General features: G+C 39.3%; 2 protein-coding genes across 4 annotated transcripts; both read right to left on the reverse strand.

The window, feature by feature from the left end:
• Positions 1-368: 368 nt before the first annotated feature.
• Positions 369-3,956, reverse strand: LOC310928188 (serum paraoxonase/arylesterase 2-like). The gene is made up of 9 exons (XM_083890681.1): positions 3,837-3,956; positions 3,665-3,735; positions 3,506-3,561; positions 2,061-2,223; positions 1,617-1,743; positions 1,276-1,479; positions 1,106-1,187; positions 881-1,009; positions 369-732 (listed from the first exon to the last, which is right to left on the reverse strand). Exons 1-9 carry the CDS (start codon positions 3,911-3,913, stop codon positions 571-573), a joined length of 1,071 nt encoding a protein of 356 aa, XP_083746807.1. The 5' UTR covers positions 3,914-3,956; the 3' UTR covers positions 369-570.
• Positions 3,957-8,832: 4,876 nt separating this feature from the next.
• On the reverse strand, positions 8,833-16,795 carry LOC310934226 (casein kinase II subunit alpha-like). 3 transcript variants are annotated; one of them, XM_083897903.1, is made up of 15 exons: positions 16,743-16,795; positions 15,923-16,014; positions 15,581-15,657; positions 14,054-14,182; positions 13,827-13,938; positions 13,625-13,726; positions 13,474-13,524; positions 13,321-13,380; positions 13,127-13,210; positions 12,908-13,018; positions 12,688-12,789; positions 11,661-11,761; positions 11,406-11,554; positions 11,223-11,312; positions 8,833-9,684 (listed from the first exon to the last, which is right to left on the reverse strand). In XM_083897903.1, the coding sequence occupies exons 4-15, from the start codon at positions 14,152-14,154 to the stop codon at positions 9,569-9,571; spliced, it is 1,179 nt and encodes a 392-aa protein (XP_083754029.1). In that variant the 5' UTR covers positions 14,155-14,182; positions 15,581-15,657; positions 15,923-16,014; positions 16,743-16,795; the 3' UTR covers positions 8,833-9,568. The 3 variants fall into 3 exon arrangements, with proteins under 3 accessions (XP_083754029.1, XP_083754031.1, XP_083754030.1); XM_083897905.1 differs by lacking the exon at positions 16,743-16,795 and adding an exon at positions 16,620-16,679; XM_083897904.1 differs by lacking the exon at positions 16,743-16,795 and adding an exon at positions 16,616-16,657.
• Positions 16,796-17,142: the final 347 nt, after the last annotated feature.

Consider the following 17,142-nt stretch of genomic DNA (forward strand, 5'->3'; position numbering starts at 1 on the left):
GTATTTGATAATTATTCAATATCCAACTGTCCATATATATATATATATATATATGTACATATCTCTTACAGCAAATAGAGCACAGCAAATTAAAGAAAATTAATCACGTTACAGCAGGACAATATACATTGAATTGACTGATGACTAACCACCATACAACTATGTTCATGGATAAACTCAAGAGGTTTAAGTTTATGATTCCAGACAGCTGAAATCATACCACTTTATCCTGCCTATTTAAAGAATAAGCTTTTATGATACAAAGCAAAACAGCCATATCTTTGTTTTTACAACTTTTATTGTAACATAACTTATTTCAGTGTTTCATGTACGTGTTTAATTCAGTGTCTTGCCTGTTTTACCCAGGGTCAGGTGATGAAACACATCCACCTTCTCGCAGCTTTGACCGCTGGTTATTTACGAACTATGACACCAGTCAAGTGTCTGCAAGTCAAATCATCGCTTTGATCATGATTCATTAATATCTGGGTGAGAGATTTTCCAGAGTTAATCCTGGATTTCATCTTTTAATTGAACTAAAGTCAATTTAAAAGATAAAAGTGTCATCGTCTACTTCAGGTCACAGACCACAGCTTTGTGGAACACGGAGCCAATTAGCAACTTCCCCCCATATGTAGTGGCTACAGATGACCCAATGATCACCTGACCATCATCTGCATACACCTGAGTCACCACTGGCTCATCAGAATGGATCTTCTGGATCCTGATGACCTGAAGAAAACACAATCCAGTGACAGTGAGAATTACAATGATCCTACAGTAAGACTTATCTTTCCGTTTTAGTTAAGACACGATCGATTTTAAAAAGTGAACACGTAAGGCTTAATGTGTTTTATCTGGTTTAAGTGAACGGACAAACCTCTGATCCAGCTGGGTCCTTGGGGTCGAACATGAAAAGTTTCCATCCATTAGGGTGACAGCCTAACCACAGGTCGCCTGTTTCAGGTTCGACTTCAATGTTGTCACAGAGTGAACCCAGAGCCACAGACTGGTGACAGGAAAAAACATCATGGTTTTTAAACCTTTAACTACTAATCAAGAAATGATGGGTGAATAACTGAAAAATCATTGCTCAAATATTTACCTTCACAGGGGCCAAAGTATTGTCTTCTTTCCGCTCCAATAAATGCACATTGTTGTCCAACACATCGGCCACATATATATGTCTATAAATATTTATAAAGTTTAAAATAAAGTTAAGGACATTTCAATAAACAAGCATGAAAGATGACTTTCTCCAAACGTTGGTCTTACCTTTTATCTGGAGACATATTGATGCCATTGGCCATGTAGTAACCTTCAGAGACTATTTTTACATCCTTGGGACTGTAGTACACAACATTAGTCCAAGGCTGAGACAGAAGAGGCTCCAGCACAGATTTAAGGATCTCGTGGGAAAAATAGTGATCGTTGGTTGCATAGAAGCTATCCAGGTCCACTGCAACAATATCATTTACACTGGAAAAAAAAAGAAATCACATTTTTAAAAAAAATAAAAAAAACACTTTAATGACACACAATAAATATTATATTAGCCAATATCAGAATTTGTTATTTTAAATGGGGTAGAGTTTACATTTGTCACCATACAGCACCTGTAGAGAAGCTCATGCTTTATTGTTTTCAGATGCACCAGGGAGTGATCGTCCTCAACAAATCTAAAGACCTCGACTTGGCTTTTGTGATGAGGATGGTTGACAACAAAGAGGTATATCTCATCATCTGATGGGAAACAAGGAAAGTGTTGTTATGAAAAGTGAAATTAACTGATTGCATACGCCCAGGTGTGATAATCTCAGCGTCTCCTTATGGGCCCAGAGGCTGAAACTGGAGGACAAACAGGTTTGTCCACATAACTCTGCAGGCACACACGAGCCAAACACAAATGTGAAACATCCTCATCGCTAATCATTCAATCAGATGTCCAATGAAAAATATGAAACAGAATTGATGTTACTCTTACTTAAAATTAAAAAAAAACAAGCCACTGGACTATATGTTTTCCCCTTGTGACAGAAATGTGTGTAACGTGCTTTCACCATTTGGATCGATGTATGCACTGATGCCATGGGGGTTGAATATGTCCAGATCAAAGTTTCTTGGCATACGCAGCTCCACTGGTTTCATCCGAGGATCTTGTACATCAACAGAGTAGATTTTTCCTGGCGCATCCGAGACTGGTATACCAGGATACTTCAGACCCTTGAGATGTACAGTATATAAAAAAAAAAACATGGAATAACACAGATGTTAGGTCGTTAAATAAAACATTACATGACAAAACGTGGCACCATATATTTTTCTGTATAGAAAAAAAATGTAATACAGCATATGGATATGTTTTTGTTTTGTTTTTTTCAATGGCCTATAAGCTTTGTAGAAATCTGGGTTTTTGGTTGTTTTTCCTTCTTCCCTCCATCTGATAAAATATAACTATTTATATATTATAAAGCATCAGTACGACATCAACAGAAACAATGTGACATCATTTGCACTATGTGTGTTGCAACCATGGATGTATTATAAGAACTGGATAGAGCACCGCCCCCTCTGCCTTGAAGACAATTTTTACATGGTGGCCACTGCGGGTACTGCAACAAAAAATCCCATGGGGCCCAAAAAGCAATTTTCCCATTGACCACAATAGTAAAAGAGACGACTGTAAAACTGTCCACGGGACACTTCGAGACATGGACACAGGCTTTTATAGCTCTTTATATTCTATATTTTTAATTCATGGAGCAAATCTTATTTCCCAGAGTGACGTCACAGCTGCGTACGATTCATTGAGGAGAGGAGATGCTGCGCTTAATCACTGTGTTCAGTCCTGGACTGTGGAGCTGTGACTGTGTGATGATGCACTGAGACCTGTGGTCACTTCACCACTGATTCCCGGGGAGGCTGCTTGTCTAATCATCGCTATCCATAAAGTTACTGATAAATGTGATGAACACATGAATTAGAGTTGAAGATAAACATGTTGATTGAAAGAATCAGGAGTTATAAAAGTACTTTTAACACGCTGCTATTGTTCCTAATATATATATATATATATATATAAGGGAAGTAGTAGCATTTATCTGCTGGACAACAATTTTTTTTTATTTTGGCAAGTTCCTGAGAGCAAAACTGTGTGTAATTGCATCATCAAGTCTGTGACCTGATTGGACTTCGCCTCACACGGCAATAGATTTAGTGCAAGGCTGTAAACAGAGCCCAGGGGTGGTGCAGAAGAGTCTTTCTTTCTTAGATCACTTGTTTAACATTAGACTGAATGGTTAATAGTGAACTATTGATCAATAATGCCATAAACAAATCCTGCATACTACGCCTTTACCTGAAATAAAATGACTCTTTCCAACACGGCTGTGTGTTTTAATTCATAGCGAGTTTTGCTCCGAGTTGTAAATCTTCTGCAGTGTCTTTTATGATGAGCTTCTCTAAACTTAGACAAACGTGGCAGATCCACAATACAAATACTCACAGTGCTGATAAAGGCGAGTCCGTCCCGAACCACTGTTATATCCTCAGAGCCATGATCTGAATGTAAAGGGAGCAGCAGCAGCAGCAAAGGAGTTAGTTTGAATCTGTCTGAATGTTTATTTGAGATTTGTTAGCTTGTAGTTGGTGAGTAGTTACTTACTCAGGTGTTTGAGAGTCACACAGTTGGGCAGGTGATTCCTGACAAGTTCCCTGGAGGCGAGAGCCCTTTTCCTGCAGTGTTTTCAACACAAATCAATACTTTACTCCAGAAATATAGGGTGGGGAAAAAAAAGTCGGTGTTCAAACATTAACGAAGTTTGTTTCTAAGTTACCTTAGGTTAACAATCCTCTCTCCCAACAGCGCCGCTACGGCAGCTATTACCAGAGAGGTTAACACTAGCTTCCCCATTTGGAAATGATTTACCTAAAAATGCAAACGTTCCTCAAACTTATATCCACCCAACTACGGTAGCCGAGGAGGTACACGCGCCACTAACGCTGCCTTCACGACCGTCGGAAACACAGAAAGTAATAACGGCTAATTAAACCATGAATATTCTGATAATACATCCACGATTTAAACGAGTGTGTAAACAGGCGAAAATGCAGCATAATGTGTGCGTTTTTAATCGAAAAGACACAATAGTTGTAGCCACGCACACAGCTTTCAGATGTATTTAATAATTATTCAATATCCAATTTGGTCCAATATGTATATATCTCTTACAGCAAATAGAGTACATGTTTTTCAAAATCATATGGAAATACTGTATGTGCACTCACTGGCCACTTTATTGGGTACACCTGCTCTACTGCGTAATACAAATATTTAAGCAGCCAATCATCATGGCATCAACTTAGTGTCGGTGTCAGACAGGCTGGACCAAGTGTTTCAGAAACTGCTGATCTTCTGTTTTTTTTTCATACATGGCCATATCTATATTCTTTAGAAAGGTCCAAAAACAGTGAATACATTCTGTGACCGGCAGTTCTCTGGGCAAAAATGCTACGTTAATGCCAGATGGTCAGAGGAGAATGACCAGACTGTTCCAGATGATAAAAAACGCAACAGCAATAAGCCAATGGTTATACACCAACTTTTTTCACCCTTACCAGAAAACAAGTTAAAGGTGCCATATGAAAGAAACGGTTACTACATTCAAATTCAAAATACCGAGGTCTTTTGGGTTTTATTTTCTGATGAAACTGGCAACCCGTGGTTGCTCAGCAGCTGAGACTCTACTGACAGCAATGATTGGTAGACGGTGGTAGGTGGCGCCACATGCCAAAACATGATTTCAAAACATAAACATGATTTGCAGTTTGCAAACAATTTTGATTTTTTTTAATGCAAATATTTCTAGTTGGTGAGTTCAGTTATGAACATTATTCCTGAGTCTCTGTGACATATTAGGAGGATTTTATGGCCAGTTGCTTTAGATTTATTACATAATGCACCTTTAATACTTGCTTTGGACACACTATACATCATAATGTATTGTCACTAATGATCATATACATCAGGGGTGTCAAACTAATTTTTCACTGAGGGCCACATCAGCATCATGGTTACCCTCAAAGGTCCAGATGTAACTGTCATACAGGATAAATGTATAATGTAAAATAAAGGTAACATATTGCTAAATAACTTTCTTTATTTATTACTTATTCAATTTCACTCGTTGCATGATGCATATACTATGATACACTGCGATCTAGTGGCGGGATGCCGTCACTTTGCGGGTAACGCAATAGATGGTGTGCTAAGAGTGTGCTAATCTGAAGATTCTAAAGAATAAAAAAGAGAAGTCGGCAATATTATATTTACATAAATGTGGGATTTTTATTTTCCTTTACAAATAGAACACCCATGAGTCATTTATTTATTTATATGTATTTATTTATCACGTAAAGAAAAATAAATAAAACAGCATGAATTCTGAGATTAGAGTGTGAATTCTGAGATTAAAGAAAAAGTCGGAATTCTGAGATTAGAATCCAAATTCTAAAAGTAAAGAAAAAGTATGGATTCTGCGATTAGAATCTGAATTGCATTGCATGCATTGTGGGAAATGTAGTTTATGGTCAACGCACGCCTTAAAGCAGCACAGACCTATTTTAGCACAGATTTTAAGACCAATTAATGACTCGCGGGCCACACAAAATGACGTGCCGGGCCACATCTGGCCCCCGGGCCTTGAGTTTGACACGTGATATACATTATGTAAATCTATGGTTGCCAAACTGTGGTACGCAAGTGTCCTCTGGTGGTACAAAAGCCAAATACTGTTTTACTGTTTATACCAAGGTATGCGAACGGAGTGGAGCCTCAATAATGACAAGCGATCACGGCCCTGAGGCAGCAAAGCAGGCCACAAATCTTAATACTCCATCCATCGTTTTTCACCATCAGGATGATGTTTTTATGTTGGTATACAGTGCCCTTTTTATGCCATCTCTAATGCTCTGTGCTCTTCCCAACAATCCCTACTTCGTTTTATCAGTGCATAAAACACTGTGGAGTGCACGAATGTGCAGCAATATTATTTATTACTTTTTTTGGAACAGTGTCTTCATCCTTTCCAACTAACAACTGGCTGTGATGTCACACGTAAAGATCTAAACTCCAGCTGAAGTCACCAGAATTGCAATGTTGATGATTTGCAAATGGAAGTTCATCAGGAGGGACGTCACCTGCAACCAAGGTTATTCCATTGGGGATTAGCATAGAACCATCTGGACAGGGCAGAGTAGCAAAAGTACTAAATTGACGCTAATGGATAACATACACTTCCGGTCAAAAGTTTAAGTACACCCCAATTTTTCAATTTTTAGTGAAATTCAAGCCATTCAAGTCCAATGAATAGCTTGAAATGGTACAAAGGTAAGTAGTGCGAGAAGTATTAAAAAAAAAAAAAAAGGCAAGGTTACCCAAAATGAAAAGAAGAAAGTCAAGGTGTCAGTGAGTACAGTTTTCTTCACCATCATAAGGCACTCAGAAACTGGGAGAAACTCTGACAGGAAGAGGTCTGGCAGACCCAAAGCCACAACAGAATCAGAAGACAAGTTTCTCAGAGTCAACAGCTCACGTGATCAGAGGCTCACAGGACAATAGCTTCATAGTGGACGTCCTAAGCAAGTTCAGTTTCAACTGTGAAGAGAAGACTTCGAGTTACAGATTTGAACGGTCGAGTTGCAGCAAGAAAGCCATTGCTAAGATGCAGAGGTGGAAACTAACTAAATACATTTACTCAAGTTACTGTATTGAATACTTTTTTTTGTGTATTTAGTATTTTTTTTAAGTACAATTTAAAATCAGGATTTTGTATTTTACTTGAGTACGTATTGACTCAAGTATTGTACTTAGTTACTTTATAAATCCTATCTGTTACTAAGTAAAAATAGAAATTCAGCACAATGAAGACCTACAGGGGGAAAATATACATCAGAACCAGAAAAATGATGATGTGATTAGCACCAGCACTGGCACTGGAGCTCCAAAATAGTTTGGGATTTCTGACCCCTTGTCATATTTCTACTACCCTCACACCCCACGCAAAAGTAACTAAGTAACTTTTACTTAAAGTACATTTCAAATGAACTACTTTTTTTACTTCTACTTGAGTAAATTTTCAGAGGACTACTTTTACTTCTACTTGAGTAATATTTCATCAAAGTATTGGTACTTTCACTTGAGTACAATATTTTAGTACTTTTTCCACCTCTGCAGTATATATACACACACACACACACACACACTGATGATTACTAAAATGTTCCTTCACAGGGGCCATTTCCACTCAAACATATGCACATTGTGGTCAAACAGCTCTGCCACATATACAGTATATGTCTGTTAAAATAAAGAATATCACACTGTGAAATTCAGTCATATATTATTCCAAACAGTGGTCTTATCTTTTATCTACGAAGATCATGCTTTATTGTTTTCAGATGCACCAGGGAGTGATCGTCCTCAACAAATCTAAAGACCTCGACTGGGCTTTTGTGCTGAGGATGGTTGACAACAAAGAGGTATATCTCATCATCTGATGGGAAACAAGGAAAGCATTGTTATAAAAAGTGAAATTAAGTGATTGCATACGCCCAGGAGTAATAATCTCAGTGTCTCCTTATGGGCCCAGAGGTAACTCACTGAAACTGAAGGACAAACAGGTTTGTCCACATAACTCTGCAGGCACACACGAGCCAAACACAAATGTGAAACATCCTCATCACTAATCATTCAATCAGATGTCGTGAAAATGAATGTAGACACATCAGAGACTGGTAGCCCAGGTTACTTCAGACCCTTGAGATATTAAAAACATGAAATTATTCACATGAATGTTAGGAAATTAAATCGCTGGGGGGGGGGGGGGGGAACCTGCAGAGGGATACAATGGACTTCGATGTATTACATGTCAATTCCAGTTTAAGAGAAAAACAGATAAACCACTCAAACATTGATGATAGTGAAATTACTCACAGCAGTGATAAACGACTGTTAGATCCTCCGAGCGATTATCTGAAAGTACACAGCAGCAAAAGGGTTAGTTTCAATGCCTTTGAGATTTGTTTGGTTGTAGTTGGTGAATAGTTACCTACTCGGGTGTTTCCGAGCCACATTCACAGTTGGGCTGGTGATTCTTGGCCTGTTCCCTGGAGACGAGAAACTGCAGAAGGAAAAAAAACAAACTAACAGCACTAACAGATAAACACTAGTTTTTCCATTAGTAAATTATTTACCAAAAGGTAAACTTTGTCAAATGTATTCTTTAAATCCACTCAATTACTGTTGTTGAGGCACATGTGCCACCAATGCTGCCTTCATGGCTGTCGGAAATATGGCTACTATTAACGCAGCCTTCATGAATGTCCACAACGACGCACGCGCGCAAAATAAAACAATTAAGGTTATTTAAATGACAGTTACGCGTGTTTGAAGAGATAGTTCCATTATCTCAACAGCGAGTGGTGCTGAGACTGTCTGAAAAAAAGAGAAAATATGCAGTGCGGGGCAATTCTGTGGGAGAAAATGGCTCGTTGTTTGCAGAGAATGGTCAGACTGACTGGAGATAATAGAAAAGTAACAAAAATTAGGTGTCTTAGTATGTGTCCACATCCAATTGTGAACAGCTATACACCACATGTCAACCAAAGCCACCTTAAATACTTTGAAATTTGTTTTTGACACACCATAAATCACTTGATGCAATAATCCAGAGGAATTAGCCGACTCTAGTTCTGCTTTAAAATTCACTCATATTTTGCAAATGCAAACAGTCAACACATGGTACATGCAATAACATGTAGCGCCTGCGAAGCCCCATTTAAATTGTTTATTTTTGAAGTTGTTTTTGTAGGTGATGACTCCCTCCCAACATAAAACAAAAGATACAAAATTGTCTATGTCATCAAAATCATGTGTAAGAGACTTCATAAAAAACAAACATGAACACATACATACACATACAGAAGTGAAAGTAACACAAAATTGGCAAACTATTGACCCTGTGATATTCAGCATTGGGTGCATGCAACCTGACAGTAACTGTAGAATATCTACAAAAGTCCAATTAAAGAATGATAGCATCTAACAACTTCAAAACACCAACAACTCCTGCACATTACTGCGTGTGCAACCAGCGAGCACGGTTGAGTGGGGCACACCAGATTCCTGACTCTGTTTTGTGAAGTCGTGTAAAGGTTCACAGTGTAATACAGCAGGATCCCCATTAAACAGTTTCAAGCAAGACTGTATATTTGGAACATACAAAATAAATTTTATTATCCATTCTCTTCATGTCTACATCTTATTAGAATTTCTAGACAATGGTATTGTCAAATAACACACCCAAATTAAATCTAATAATCCTGACAGGTGCAACAATACATTTCTGTCAAGTCCAGGTGTCAAAATATAACTGAATGTGAAAAGCAACTTTAAATTTTCTCCATTGTTATTTTAAACATAAAAAGGGGAGCCATGGCCCCGGGCCCCAGTGAAATCTAGGCGAGACGTGGCCATGAGCACACATTTAACACAGGTGAGGAAGTGGCTTCAGGGTTGGGCCCCAGAGGCTGCAGGGACTTGTGTGGCCAGAGTGTTGGGAGCAGAGATGACAGGTGATCCAGCAATGTTAGCCAGTGGCTGTGAGGAGGACATTGAGGTGATGCCTAGAACAGACAGAAGGTTTTTTTGTCAATTAGAACTGCTTGCATTTAGGGAAGGGAAAGGGGGGGGAAGGAGACATTAGTACATTTATATTAGGAAACGGATTTACAAATACAAAACTTGCATGAAATCACATTAAGTTAAATTATAACTGCATGTATACGTTTAGTCAGAACAGAGTCAGACTTAAGATGGCCTGGATGTTTTGCACGTTCACCACAGTTTGCACCCATGTCTTAAATCCAGAAATAATAGAAACTGGTAGAGAGAACGGTGACAGAAAACACAGCCGAATTCAAAACAGCACTTGTACATTCTATGCTCAGTTAATTGAAATAATTTAAAGTTCACAGATGACAGGAAGACTCAGAATGGCGCTCAAAATGCTGACAACTAGCCGTAAGAAAAAAACTTTAAAAACCTAATACCAATGCCGACATGGTCCCAGCTCAGCTCTTAATGGTTTTGTTGGTTTTCCACTACAATATAGTACTTCCTCAATGTGGGCGGGGTCATCACAGTGGCTGCATGAAACTGCAGTGACTTCGCCTTATACGTGACACACAAACTTGTGACTTGTAAACAGTTGTTTTCGATACTACACTGAATCATTAAAATCAGTAGCATAAAAAGTTTTTCCAGTACTTCCTCCATGACTGGAGACTGACAGTCACTGGACTGAAACACAGCGGCAGGGTTTGCGATGCGGCTTTCCGCTCTTGATCGCAGGCTCTCAGCAGTGCTGTCGCATAATACACCAGACTCCTCTGTTAAATTATGAGATTTTAGATTTCCTTGCTAAATGTTGGAGATGCAGGCAGGTTTTCAGGATTGTCAAGTCATTTCAATTTATCTACAGTTCGGCATTGTTCGGTTTGATTCTTCAAAACGGAACAATGCCTGTGACGGCACTCTGACCAATCAGTGCACCGCAGTCTGGCGAAGTCACGCATAGTATCGGCTCAGCCCGCTTTGAAGCGAGCAGGTACTAAAAAAGTACCAGGCACTATCGCTAATGGAAAAGCAAAATAACCGTGCTGTGCCGAGGCGAGTGGAGTCGCGCTAGGGGAAACACGCCATATCAAGCTAAAGGGGGCATTATCACCACCTCGTGTAGCAAAGGTTATTTCAGACGATAAATCGATTACCCATTTGTGTTTGTGTACGGGGACAAGAACAGACGTCCAACTGAGTTAGAACCATAGCTCCACTTAACTTTGAATGTAAACATACTACTAGTTTGACTTAAGGGAGCAGCATGGGATCATGATAATTGCTGTCTTGTCTTGTTTGCCTGTGGATTTGTGCTTTACGGGGAGGAGCTTTTGGCGGCACGATACACAAACAATAAATTACACAAAAGACAAACACTGGCTAACAAGTAGTACTGCATATTTCCTTCCTTACACTGACGTCTCATAGGGGGTTTGCCCCGCAAGTTGGAGCAGAGATGGGTAAAGCAGATAATGTCATTCAAAGGCGACCAAAATAAAATGGTCCACTCATTCAATAGAAATGTGGAAGATTAAAGATAACTCACCAGCCATCATACTTGAAGAGCTGACTGGTGTGGAGCTGGCAGCCATTCCTCCTGGAGTGGCCCCCCTTCCCTGATCTTTAACGATGGGATCTGCAGGCAAAAACCAGCGAGTGCAAATTATGTTGACATTCTCAAGCTACCTTAAATAGTGAGCAAAAATCTTGGTTTAAAAGATAATCTTACAAAAGTAGGGGTGTTCCATGGCTTCTCTGGCCGTGAGACGAGCTTGGTGGTCATAGCGCAGTAGTTTGTCCAAGAAGTCTAGAGCCTCTGTGCTGACCAGGTGCTGGTTCTCACTGTGCACAAACCTCTCCCACCTTTTGCGGGAGTGTCTAGAGAACAGACCAGGGACAAAGCATTAATATGAGATGTTCTTGACGAAAAATCCTGCTCAAAAAGTTAGTGATTTAACCTTTATACACTGCCTCAATATTTTACCTTCCGAGAATGTCATTGAAGCGTGGATCCAACTCAATGTTGTACTTGTCAATGTAGTCATACAGGTCCTCAGTGCCGAGTACTTTTGCAATCCGCACCAGCTGCAAGTTAGAAGACACATAACAATAATGCAGATACATATTTAATGTGTTGAATCCTGTGGAGAGTATCAAGGGACATTGATTGAATTCCATTGTGGTTCATAGCGTTGTGGTCAGGGTTTACTTCATTGTTTTGTCAATAAAGTGGTTACGGTGGGAAAAAAAAATGTATGAATAAAGACTGTTAAATTAACAATGTGTACGTTTAAGTCCGTTCAGTTTGAGAAGATGGTGAAAGCTTCCTTCTGTAACTGTGTTTAGAGGCATATATACTCTGCAAAATAAATAGTGCAAAGGTATTTGTAGGCGCCATTCTGATCATTTATCCAGATTATCAGGTCTTTGTGTTTGTTTATACCTTGATTATTTGTTCAGGTTATAGCGCACAGGGAGTGGCAGGTGCAGCTGCATTGGGTTCACTGATCACGTATGGGTGACTGCATGTTTTTTACTGCTATACTAGACAAATACTTGCATCGCCAGTTTATCCACCTTAAAGCGGATGATCAATAAACAAACGGAATTCAACACAAAGACTAAGTTAGCCTGGACATCCATTCATTCAAGCACTAAAATTGTTTTAATAAATGGCTAAAATGAAACTGATGAGTCACTTGAGTCTTAATCGAAAATCTGTTTTATCTTCAGTGTAAAAGAGTGAACCATTTTCACTACTTGTCTCACAATATAAATAACATTTAATCACGTATGGTCAATGTCCTACAGTAATTATGAAATTGTTTGTTTTTTCAATTGACACTCAGTACATCGAAGTGCCAACTATATTAAGGGTTTACTATTGCACAATAGCTGTTGGGGTAACTTCAGCAAAGACAAAAATAACCCCACCTATGTTGCAGATGTCTATTTTTGGAAGAATGTGCGACCACACCCACAACAGAATATGTTAAAGACTTTCTTCTCACCTGATCATAGTTGTCATGCCCGTGAAAGAAAGGTTCCTTTCTGAAGATCATGCTGGCGAGCATGCACCCCAAACTCCACATGTCCAAGCTGTAGTCATACATCTACATATACAAAGACGGATGAAAAGACATGGAATGAGTTCATAAAAGTAACATTCTTGGATAACTTGTTTACAATTTGCATGATAAGACACACAGAGTAAGCATTTAAGAGCCTCACCTGGTAGTCTACCAGCAGTTCAGGTCCTTTGAAGTACCTGGATGCCACTCTCACGTTGTATTCTTGGTTGGGATGGTAAAATTCTGCCAAACCCCAATCGATTAGACGGAGCTGGAAGTAAAATAATAATCAAATGAAATATATTAGAGATTTTAATTTTAAGCTGCTCATCACAGTAAAAATACAATTTCAGGAAACAAGCTAAAAATGAGACCATACCTTTCTGTGTTCATGATCAATCATTACATTGTGTGGCTTGACATCTCTGTGCATGATCCCCATACTGTGGCAGTAATCCAGAGCCTACCAAGTAAAAAAAGAGGAAGAAAAATAAAAGGAATACTCACCGATATACTTCTGGTAAAGGTGACAAGACAAGAATGTAAACATTAAGTATGAAAACAGTTTCCTACCTTTAAGATTTCGTACATGTAGAACCGTATGTCAAAATCAGATAGGGTTTGGTACAATTGCTGTAAAAAATAAAAAAGCATGAGACATTAGAGATAAAATAAATTTGTGTTAGCTTATCACAGTTTACAAGTCAACAGCGCACTGAGCATTACCTTGAAGTCTGTGTTGTTCACATGTTCAAAAACCAGAGCTGGGGTTCGGGACTAAAAAGAAGAAAACAATGCACATGTGGTTTGTTTAAGTAAACAAAGGTGTGTGTGTGTATTTTAGAATTGTTACAGTGCAATAGAAAGAACAAAGTACCACAGGATCTTTGACGATATCTAACAGTGAGATGATATTTGGGCCACCCCGCAGATTTTCCAAGATCTTTATTTCTCTCTTGATTTTCTTTTTCTTTACAGGCTGTGAACAGAGAAAGTATTGTGAGACCAAATAAAGTGACAAAATGTTTTAATGTAAAACATTTAAATTGCTGCGATTAATGAAGCATTTATATCCGTACCTTCAGTATTTTGACGACCACTTTTTCATTGTTTGTGATGTTAATGGCTTCAAACACTTCACTATATTTGCCTCTCCCTAATTTTCTGACTAACTGATAGTCGTCCTGGTTCCTAAGAAAAAAGAAGAAACAAATCAAGGTTAATGATCCTGATAATATTTACCCAGCAAAGGTTTTAAAAAATTATACAAGATAACTGAAGCCCCATTAATTTGCTTTTGCCTTACCCCCATTCAACAACATGGGACTCATAATCCCAGTATTCCCGAGGTCTCTGTGTGTTTACATCAGGGTAAACTCGAGAGCGGCTTGGAACAGGGCCGGACATATTCTACACGAGATTTTCTCTAAATCTCCTAAACATAAAGCAGAAAAACAATCAAAAATGTTAAAAGCAGAATAAATACACAGTGATAACAAAATAATTACAAATACTAATGTCTGAGAATTTTCAGATAACCACCACTTCCTGGTGACAAAGGTAATGGAATGAGATTACCACAACATGAGCATTTTTTTGTAAATAATGGCCTTATGACAAAGGATTCACAGCTGCTTGTCTCTTTTTTAAGGAGTAATGTTTGTGCTTAAAAGTGTCATCTTGTCACAATCTTCAGTGTTACAACAAAAAATGTGATGTATGGAATTTTGCTACCCTTCACATCTTTAGAAGATCCAAATGCAAAGGATTGCATATCAAACTGAGCTGGACTGCACTGTGGAAACCAAGTGGTAACCAGTCATGATGCCACCCATAAGATTCACAAATTCCGTTTTGAAACCACCAGAATCGCGATTTGGCCAGCTTTCAGGTGAGGTTGTAAAAAAAAAAAGAAGGCGTCACTTACAACCAGCCTCACACTGAACACTACCAGTAGACAATGACACTTGTGTCCACTCATGTGTTGTATATTATAGTTTTTTCTCCTAAAAATGGGACAATCATATACAAATTGTCATTATGTGCGATTGAAGAAGACACCAAGCTACCAATTGAGACCATTAACTCCTCAGGAAAACATTTACCAAGTCATAAATCAAATTCTCTCACTTTTCACTTTTCCAGTACACAGTTCTAGCACTAGTGGGTTTGACATCGGGCACAAAGTTTTCCAGTCATCATAGCACAGCTGCACGAAACTGCAGTGACGACCTTTTTATACGCAACACAAACACACAAACTAGTGGCGAGCAAAGCATTTCTTTTTGCTGTACTGAATCATTGGAATCAGTTAAGTAAAATTATTTGTTCATGGAATCGTTCAGTACTTCCTGTATGACCATAACTTGCCTTACCAGACTCCTCTCTTATATATTGATTTTAGAATATGTCCTTCATAAATGAGATTAACGCATGTTTTCAGGATTTTTAAGTGTTTTCAACTGACTCTAGAGTTCAGCATTGCTCGGTTTGATTCCAGTGCAGTGACAACGCTCTCAGCCAACCTATGGCTGGCAGACTGTCAACATCACATTTTAGCATCCACTCACCTTGCTTGGAACCTCACCAGAGCAAGTACGAAAAAAAGCACCAGGTACCAGGTATTATCCCCAATGGAGATGGAAAAGCAACAAAAAAAACACAACACGAGTAGAGTCGAGCTGTGCTAGAACTGTACAGTGGAAAAGTTCCATTAGCATCCAACAGATTCACCCCTTAGTGGCTGATCAATATATTCTTTCTTTCCAAATGGCTTCACAAAGAAAACAATATGTAGCAGAAATGCAGATTTCAACAGAAGTCAACACAGTACCTGGGAGGGTCCCTCCAGGATGTTGGTGATAGATGAATTGGAACAGGAGTGGTAGAGATGCCTTTATGGTGGTCAAACTACATAAAAAAACAAATATTTATATAATTGGAGTTTAGACCATCTCTTTCTGCTGTTCATCGCCACCTTGGTAAAAATGACACTTATTGATCAAAGATCGTCAAGCAAGGTCAAAATGTTTATCTCACATGCTAACAACAATGGCTACTTACAGTGTAACACAGCAGCATATACTAGAATAATAAAATCCTACAAATTGGGAAGAAATTAGGACTAAAACGACATTACTGGTGGATCATGAGTCAACGTGTGAAATGGAGAAACCTGAATGTTAAATGGGGGCATCCAACCAGTCTAATCAGGAGGTACAGGGTTCAATACAGTCATCACTGGGGGCTACACCAAGGCTGTATCTCCTGTTGAAAAAACAGGGACAAAGTAGGTTAATTAAAGTCAATGCTGTCAATTAAGCAAACATGAGTAAACTATGTGAGGCAGCGCACGCCAGCCAATACGATCACATTCAATTCCAATAATAATGGAGGCATTCACTCGACGAATTCTCTCTCTGTCGCAACATACTGGTTCAGTTATAACAAAAGTGTCCGCTTACTACTTTCATGAAAAAGAGAGGGTACGCAGAAAGCCTCGGTGGCCCAGGGCCTGTACAAGTGCAGTGGAACTAGCTAACAGCTAGCTAACAGGCGAACCGGGCAGCTGGCTCTGCTGCTAGCTAGTTAGCATTAGCTCGCCAATAGTAGAGGGAAAAGCCGGCTGGAAAGTCACAACTACCTCTCAATCGCAATATGGACCTTCACCGGAGATTAACAAACATATTACACAACGAACAGTCAAATAGCCATTCTGGTGGTCCATACCGACACAGAGCTAATAATTAAGCCTCGGAAATGTATTCCACAAAGCTAAAAAAAAGTGCTAAGCTAACAGGCTACATGAGTGAATAGCCTGTTGGCTGGCGAGGCAACTGGCTGACAACGCCTTGAAAAAACACCCTACAAACAGTATGGTCGAACAGCAGAGCGGCACCGCGGCGGTGCGTCTTCTTCCCAACACTGCCCGACATGTATAGCACTACACAGTGGCCCACAACGCACGACGATTTGTGGTGAAATAACACGATTACCTCTCGGCGCTGTTGGGACGTCAATATGGCGATGCTTGGGATCAAAAGCTTAGTGCGAACAGCCTTTCCTGCAGGGGGCGCTCCGATTTTCCTTTTTCATGGAGGGCTCCTTCTGCCACCAACAGGTCTGATGAGAGACAGAAACTTTTGTCAGCATGCATCTGTGGCAGGGACGTTGAAACACTTTTTTGAGAGGTGTGCTGGATTTGAGAGCAGTGCTGATTATTAAATATAAGTACAGTATGTACTCCTGCTCAGACCCAGTGCTACTCACCCATCACACAATTACTGACTGAGTTGCATGTGACTACAGGCCTCTTGCAGACAGACAGACAGAACATTTACTAGTTTTGTTGCCTGACTTATGTTAGTGGTCGTGGCCCTGATTCCAGCTGTTTCC

This window comes from Microchirus variegatus, assembly GCF_963457635.1.
Source record: "Microchirus variegatus genome assembly, chromosome: 1".
Classification (NCBI taxonomy): Eukaryota; Metazoa; Chordata; class Actinopteri; order Pleuronectiformes; family Soleidae; genus Microchirus; species Microchirus variegatus.

Bases quoted from the DNA above. Each gene is read 5' to 3' on its own strand.
- LOC310928188 (XM_083890681.1), bottom strand. From the start codon at position 3,913: ATGGGGAAGCTAGTGTTAACCTCTCTGGTAATAGCTGCCGTAGCGGCG. The intron at 2,224-3,505 runs GTGAGTATTTGT...GTACATCTCAAG, and splicing joins GACTCGCCTTTATCAGCACT to GGTCTGAAGTATCCTGGTAT. The intron at 1,188-1,275 runs GTAAGACCAACG...AAATATTTATAG, and splicing joins AATATGTCTCCAGATAAAAG to ACATATATATGTGGCCGATG.
- LOC310934226 (XM_083897903.1), bottom strand. From the start codon at position 14,154: ATGTCCGGCCCTGTTCCAAGCCGCTCTCGAGTTTACCCTGATGTAAAC. The intron at 13,525-13,624 runs GTACTTTGTTCT...TCTTCTTTTTAG, and splicing joins ATATCGTCAAAGATCCTGTG to TCCCGAACCCCAGCTCTGGT. The intron at 13,381-13,473 runs GTAATGCTCAGT...TATTTTTTACAG, and splicing joins TGAACAACACAGACTTCAAG to CAATTGTACCAAACCCTATC.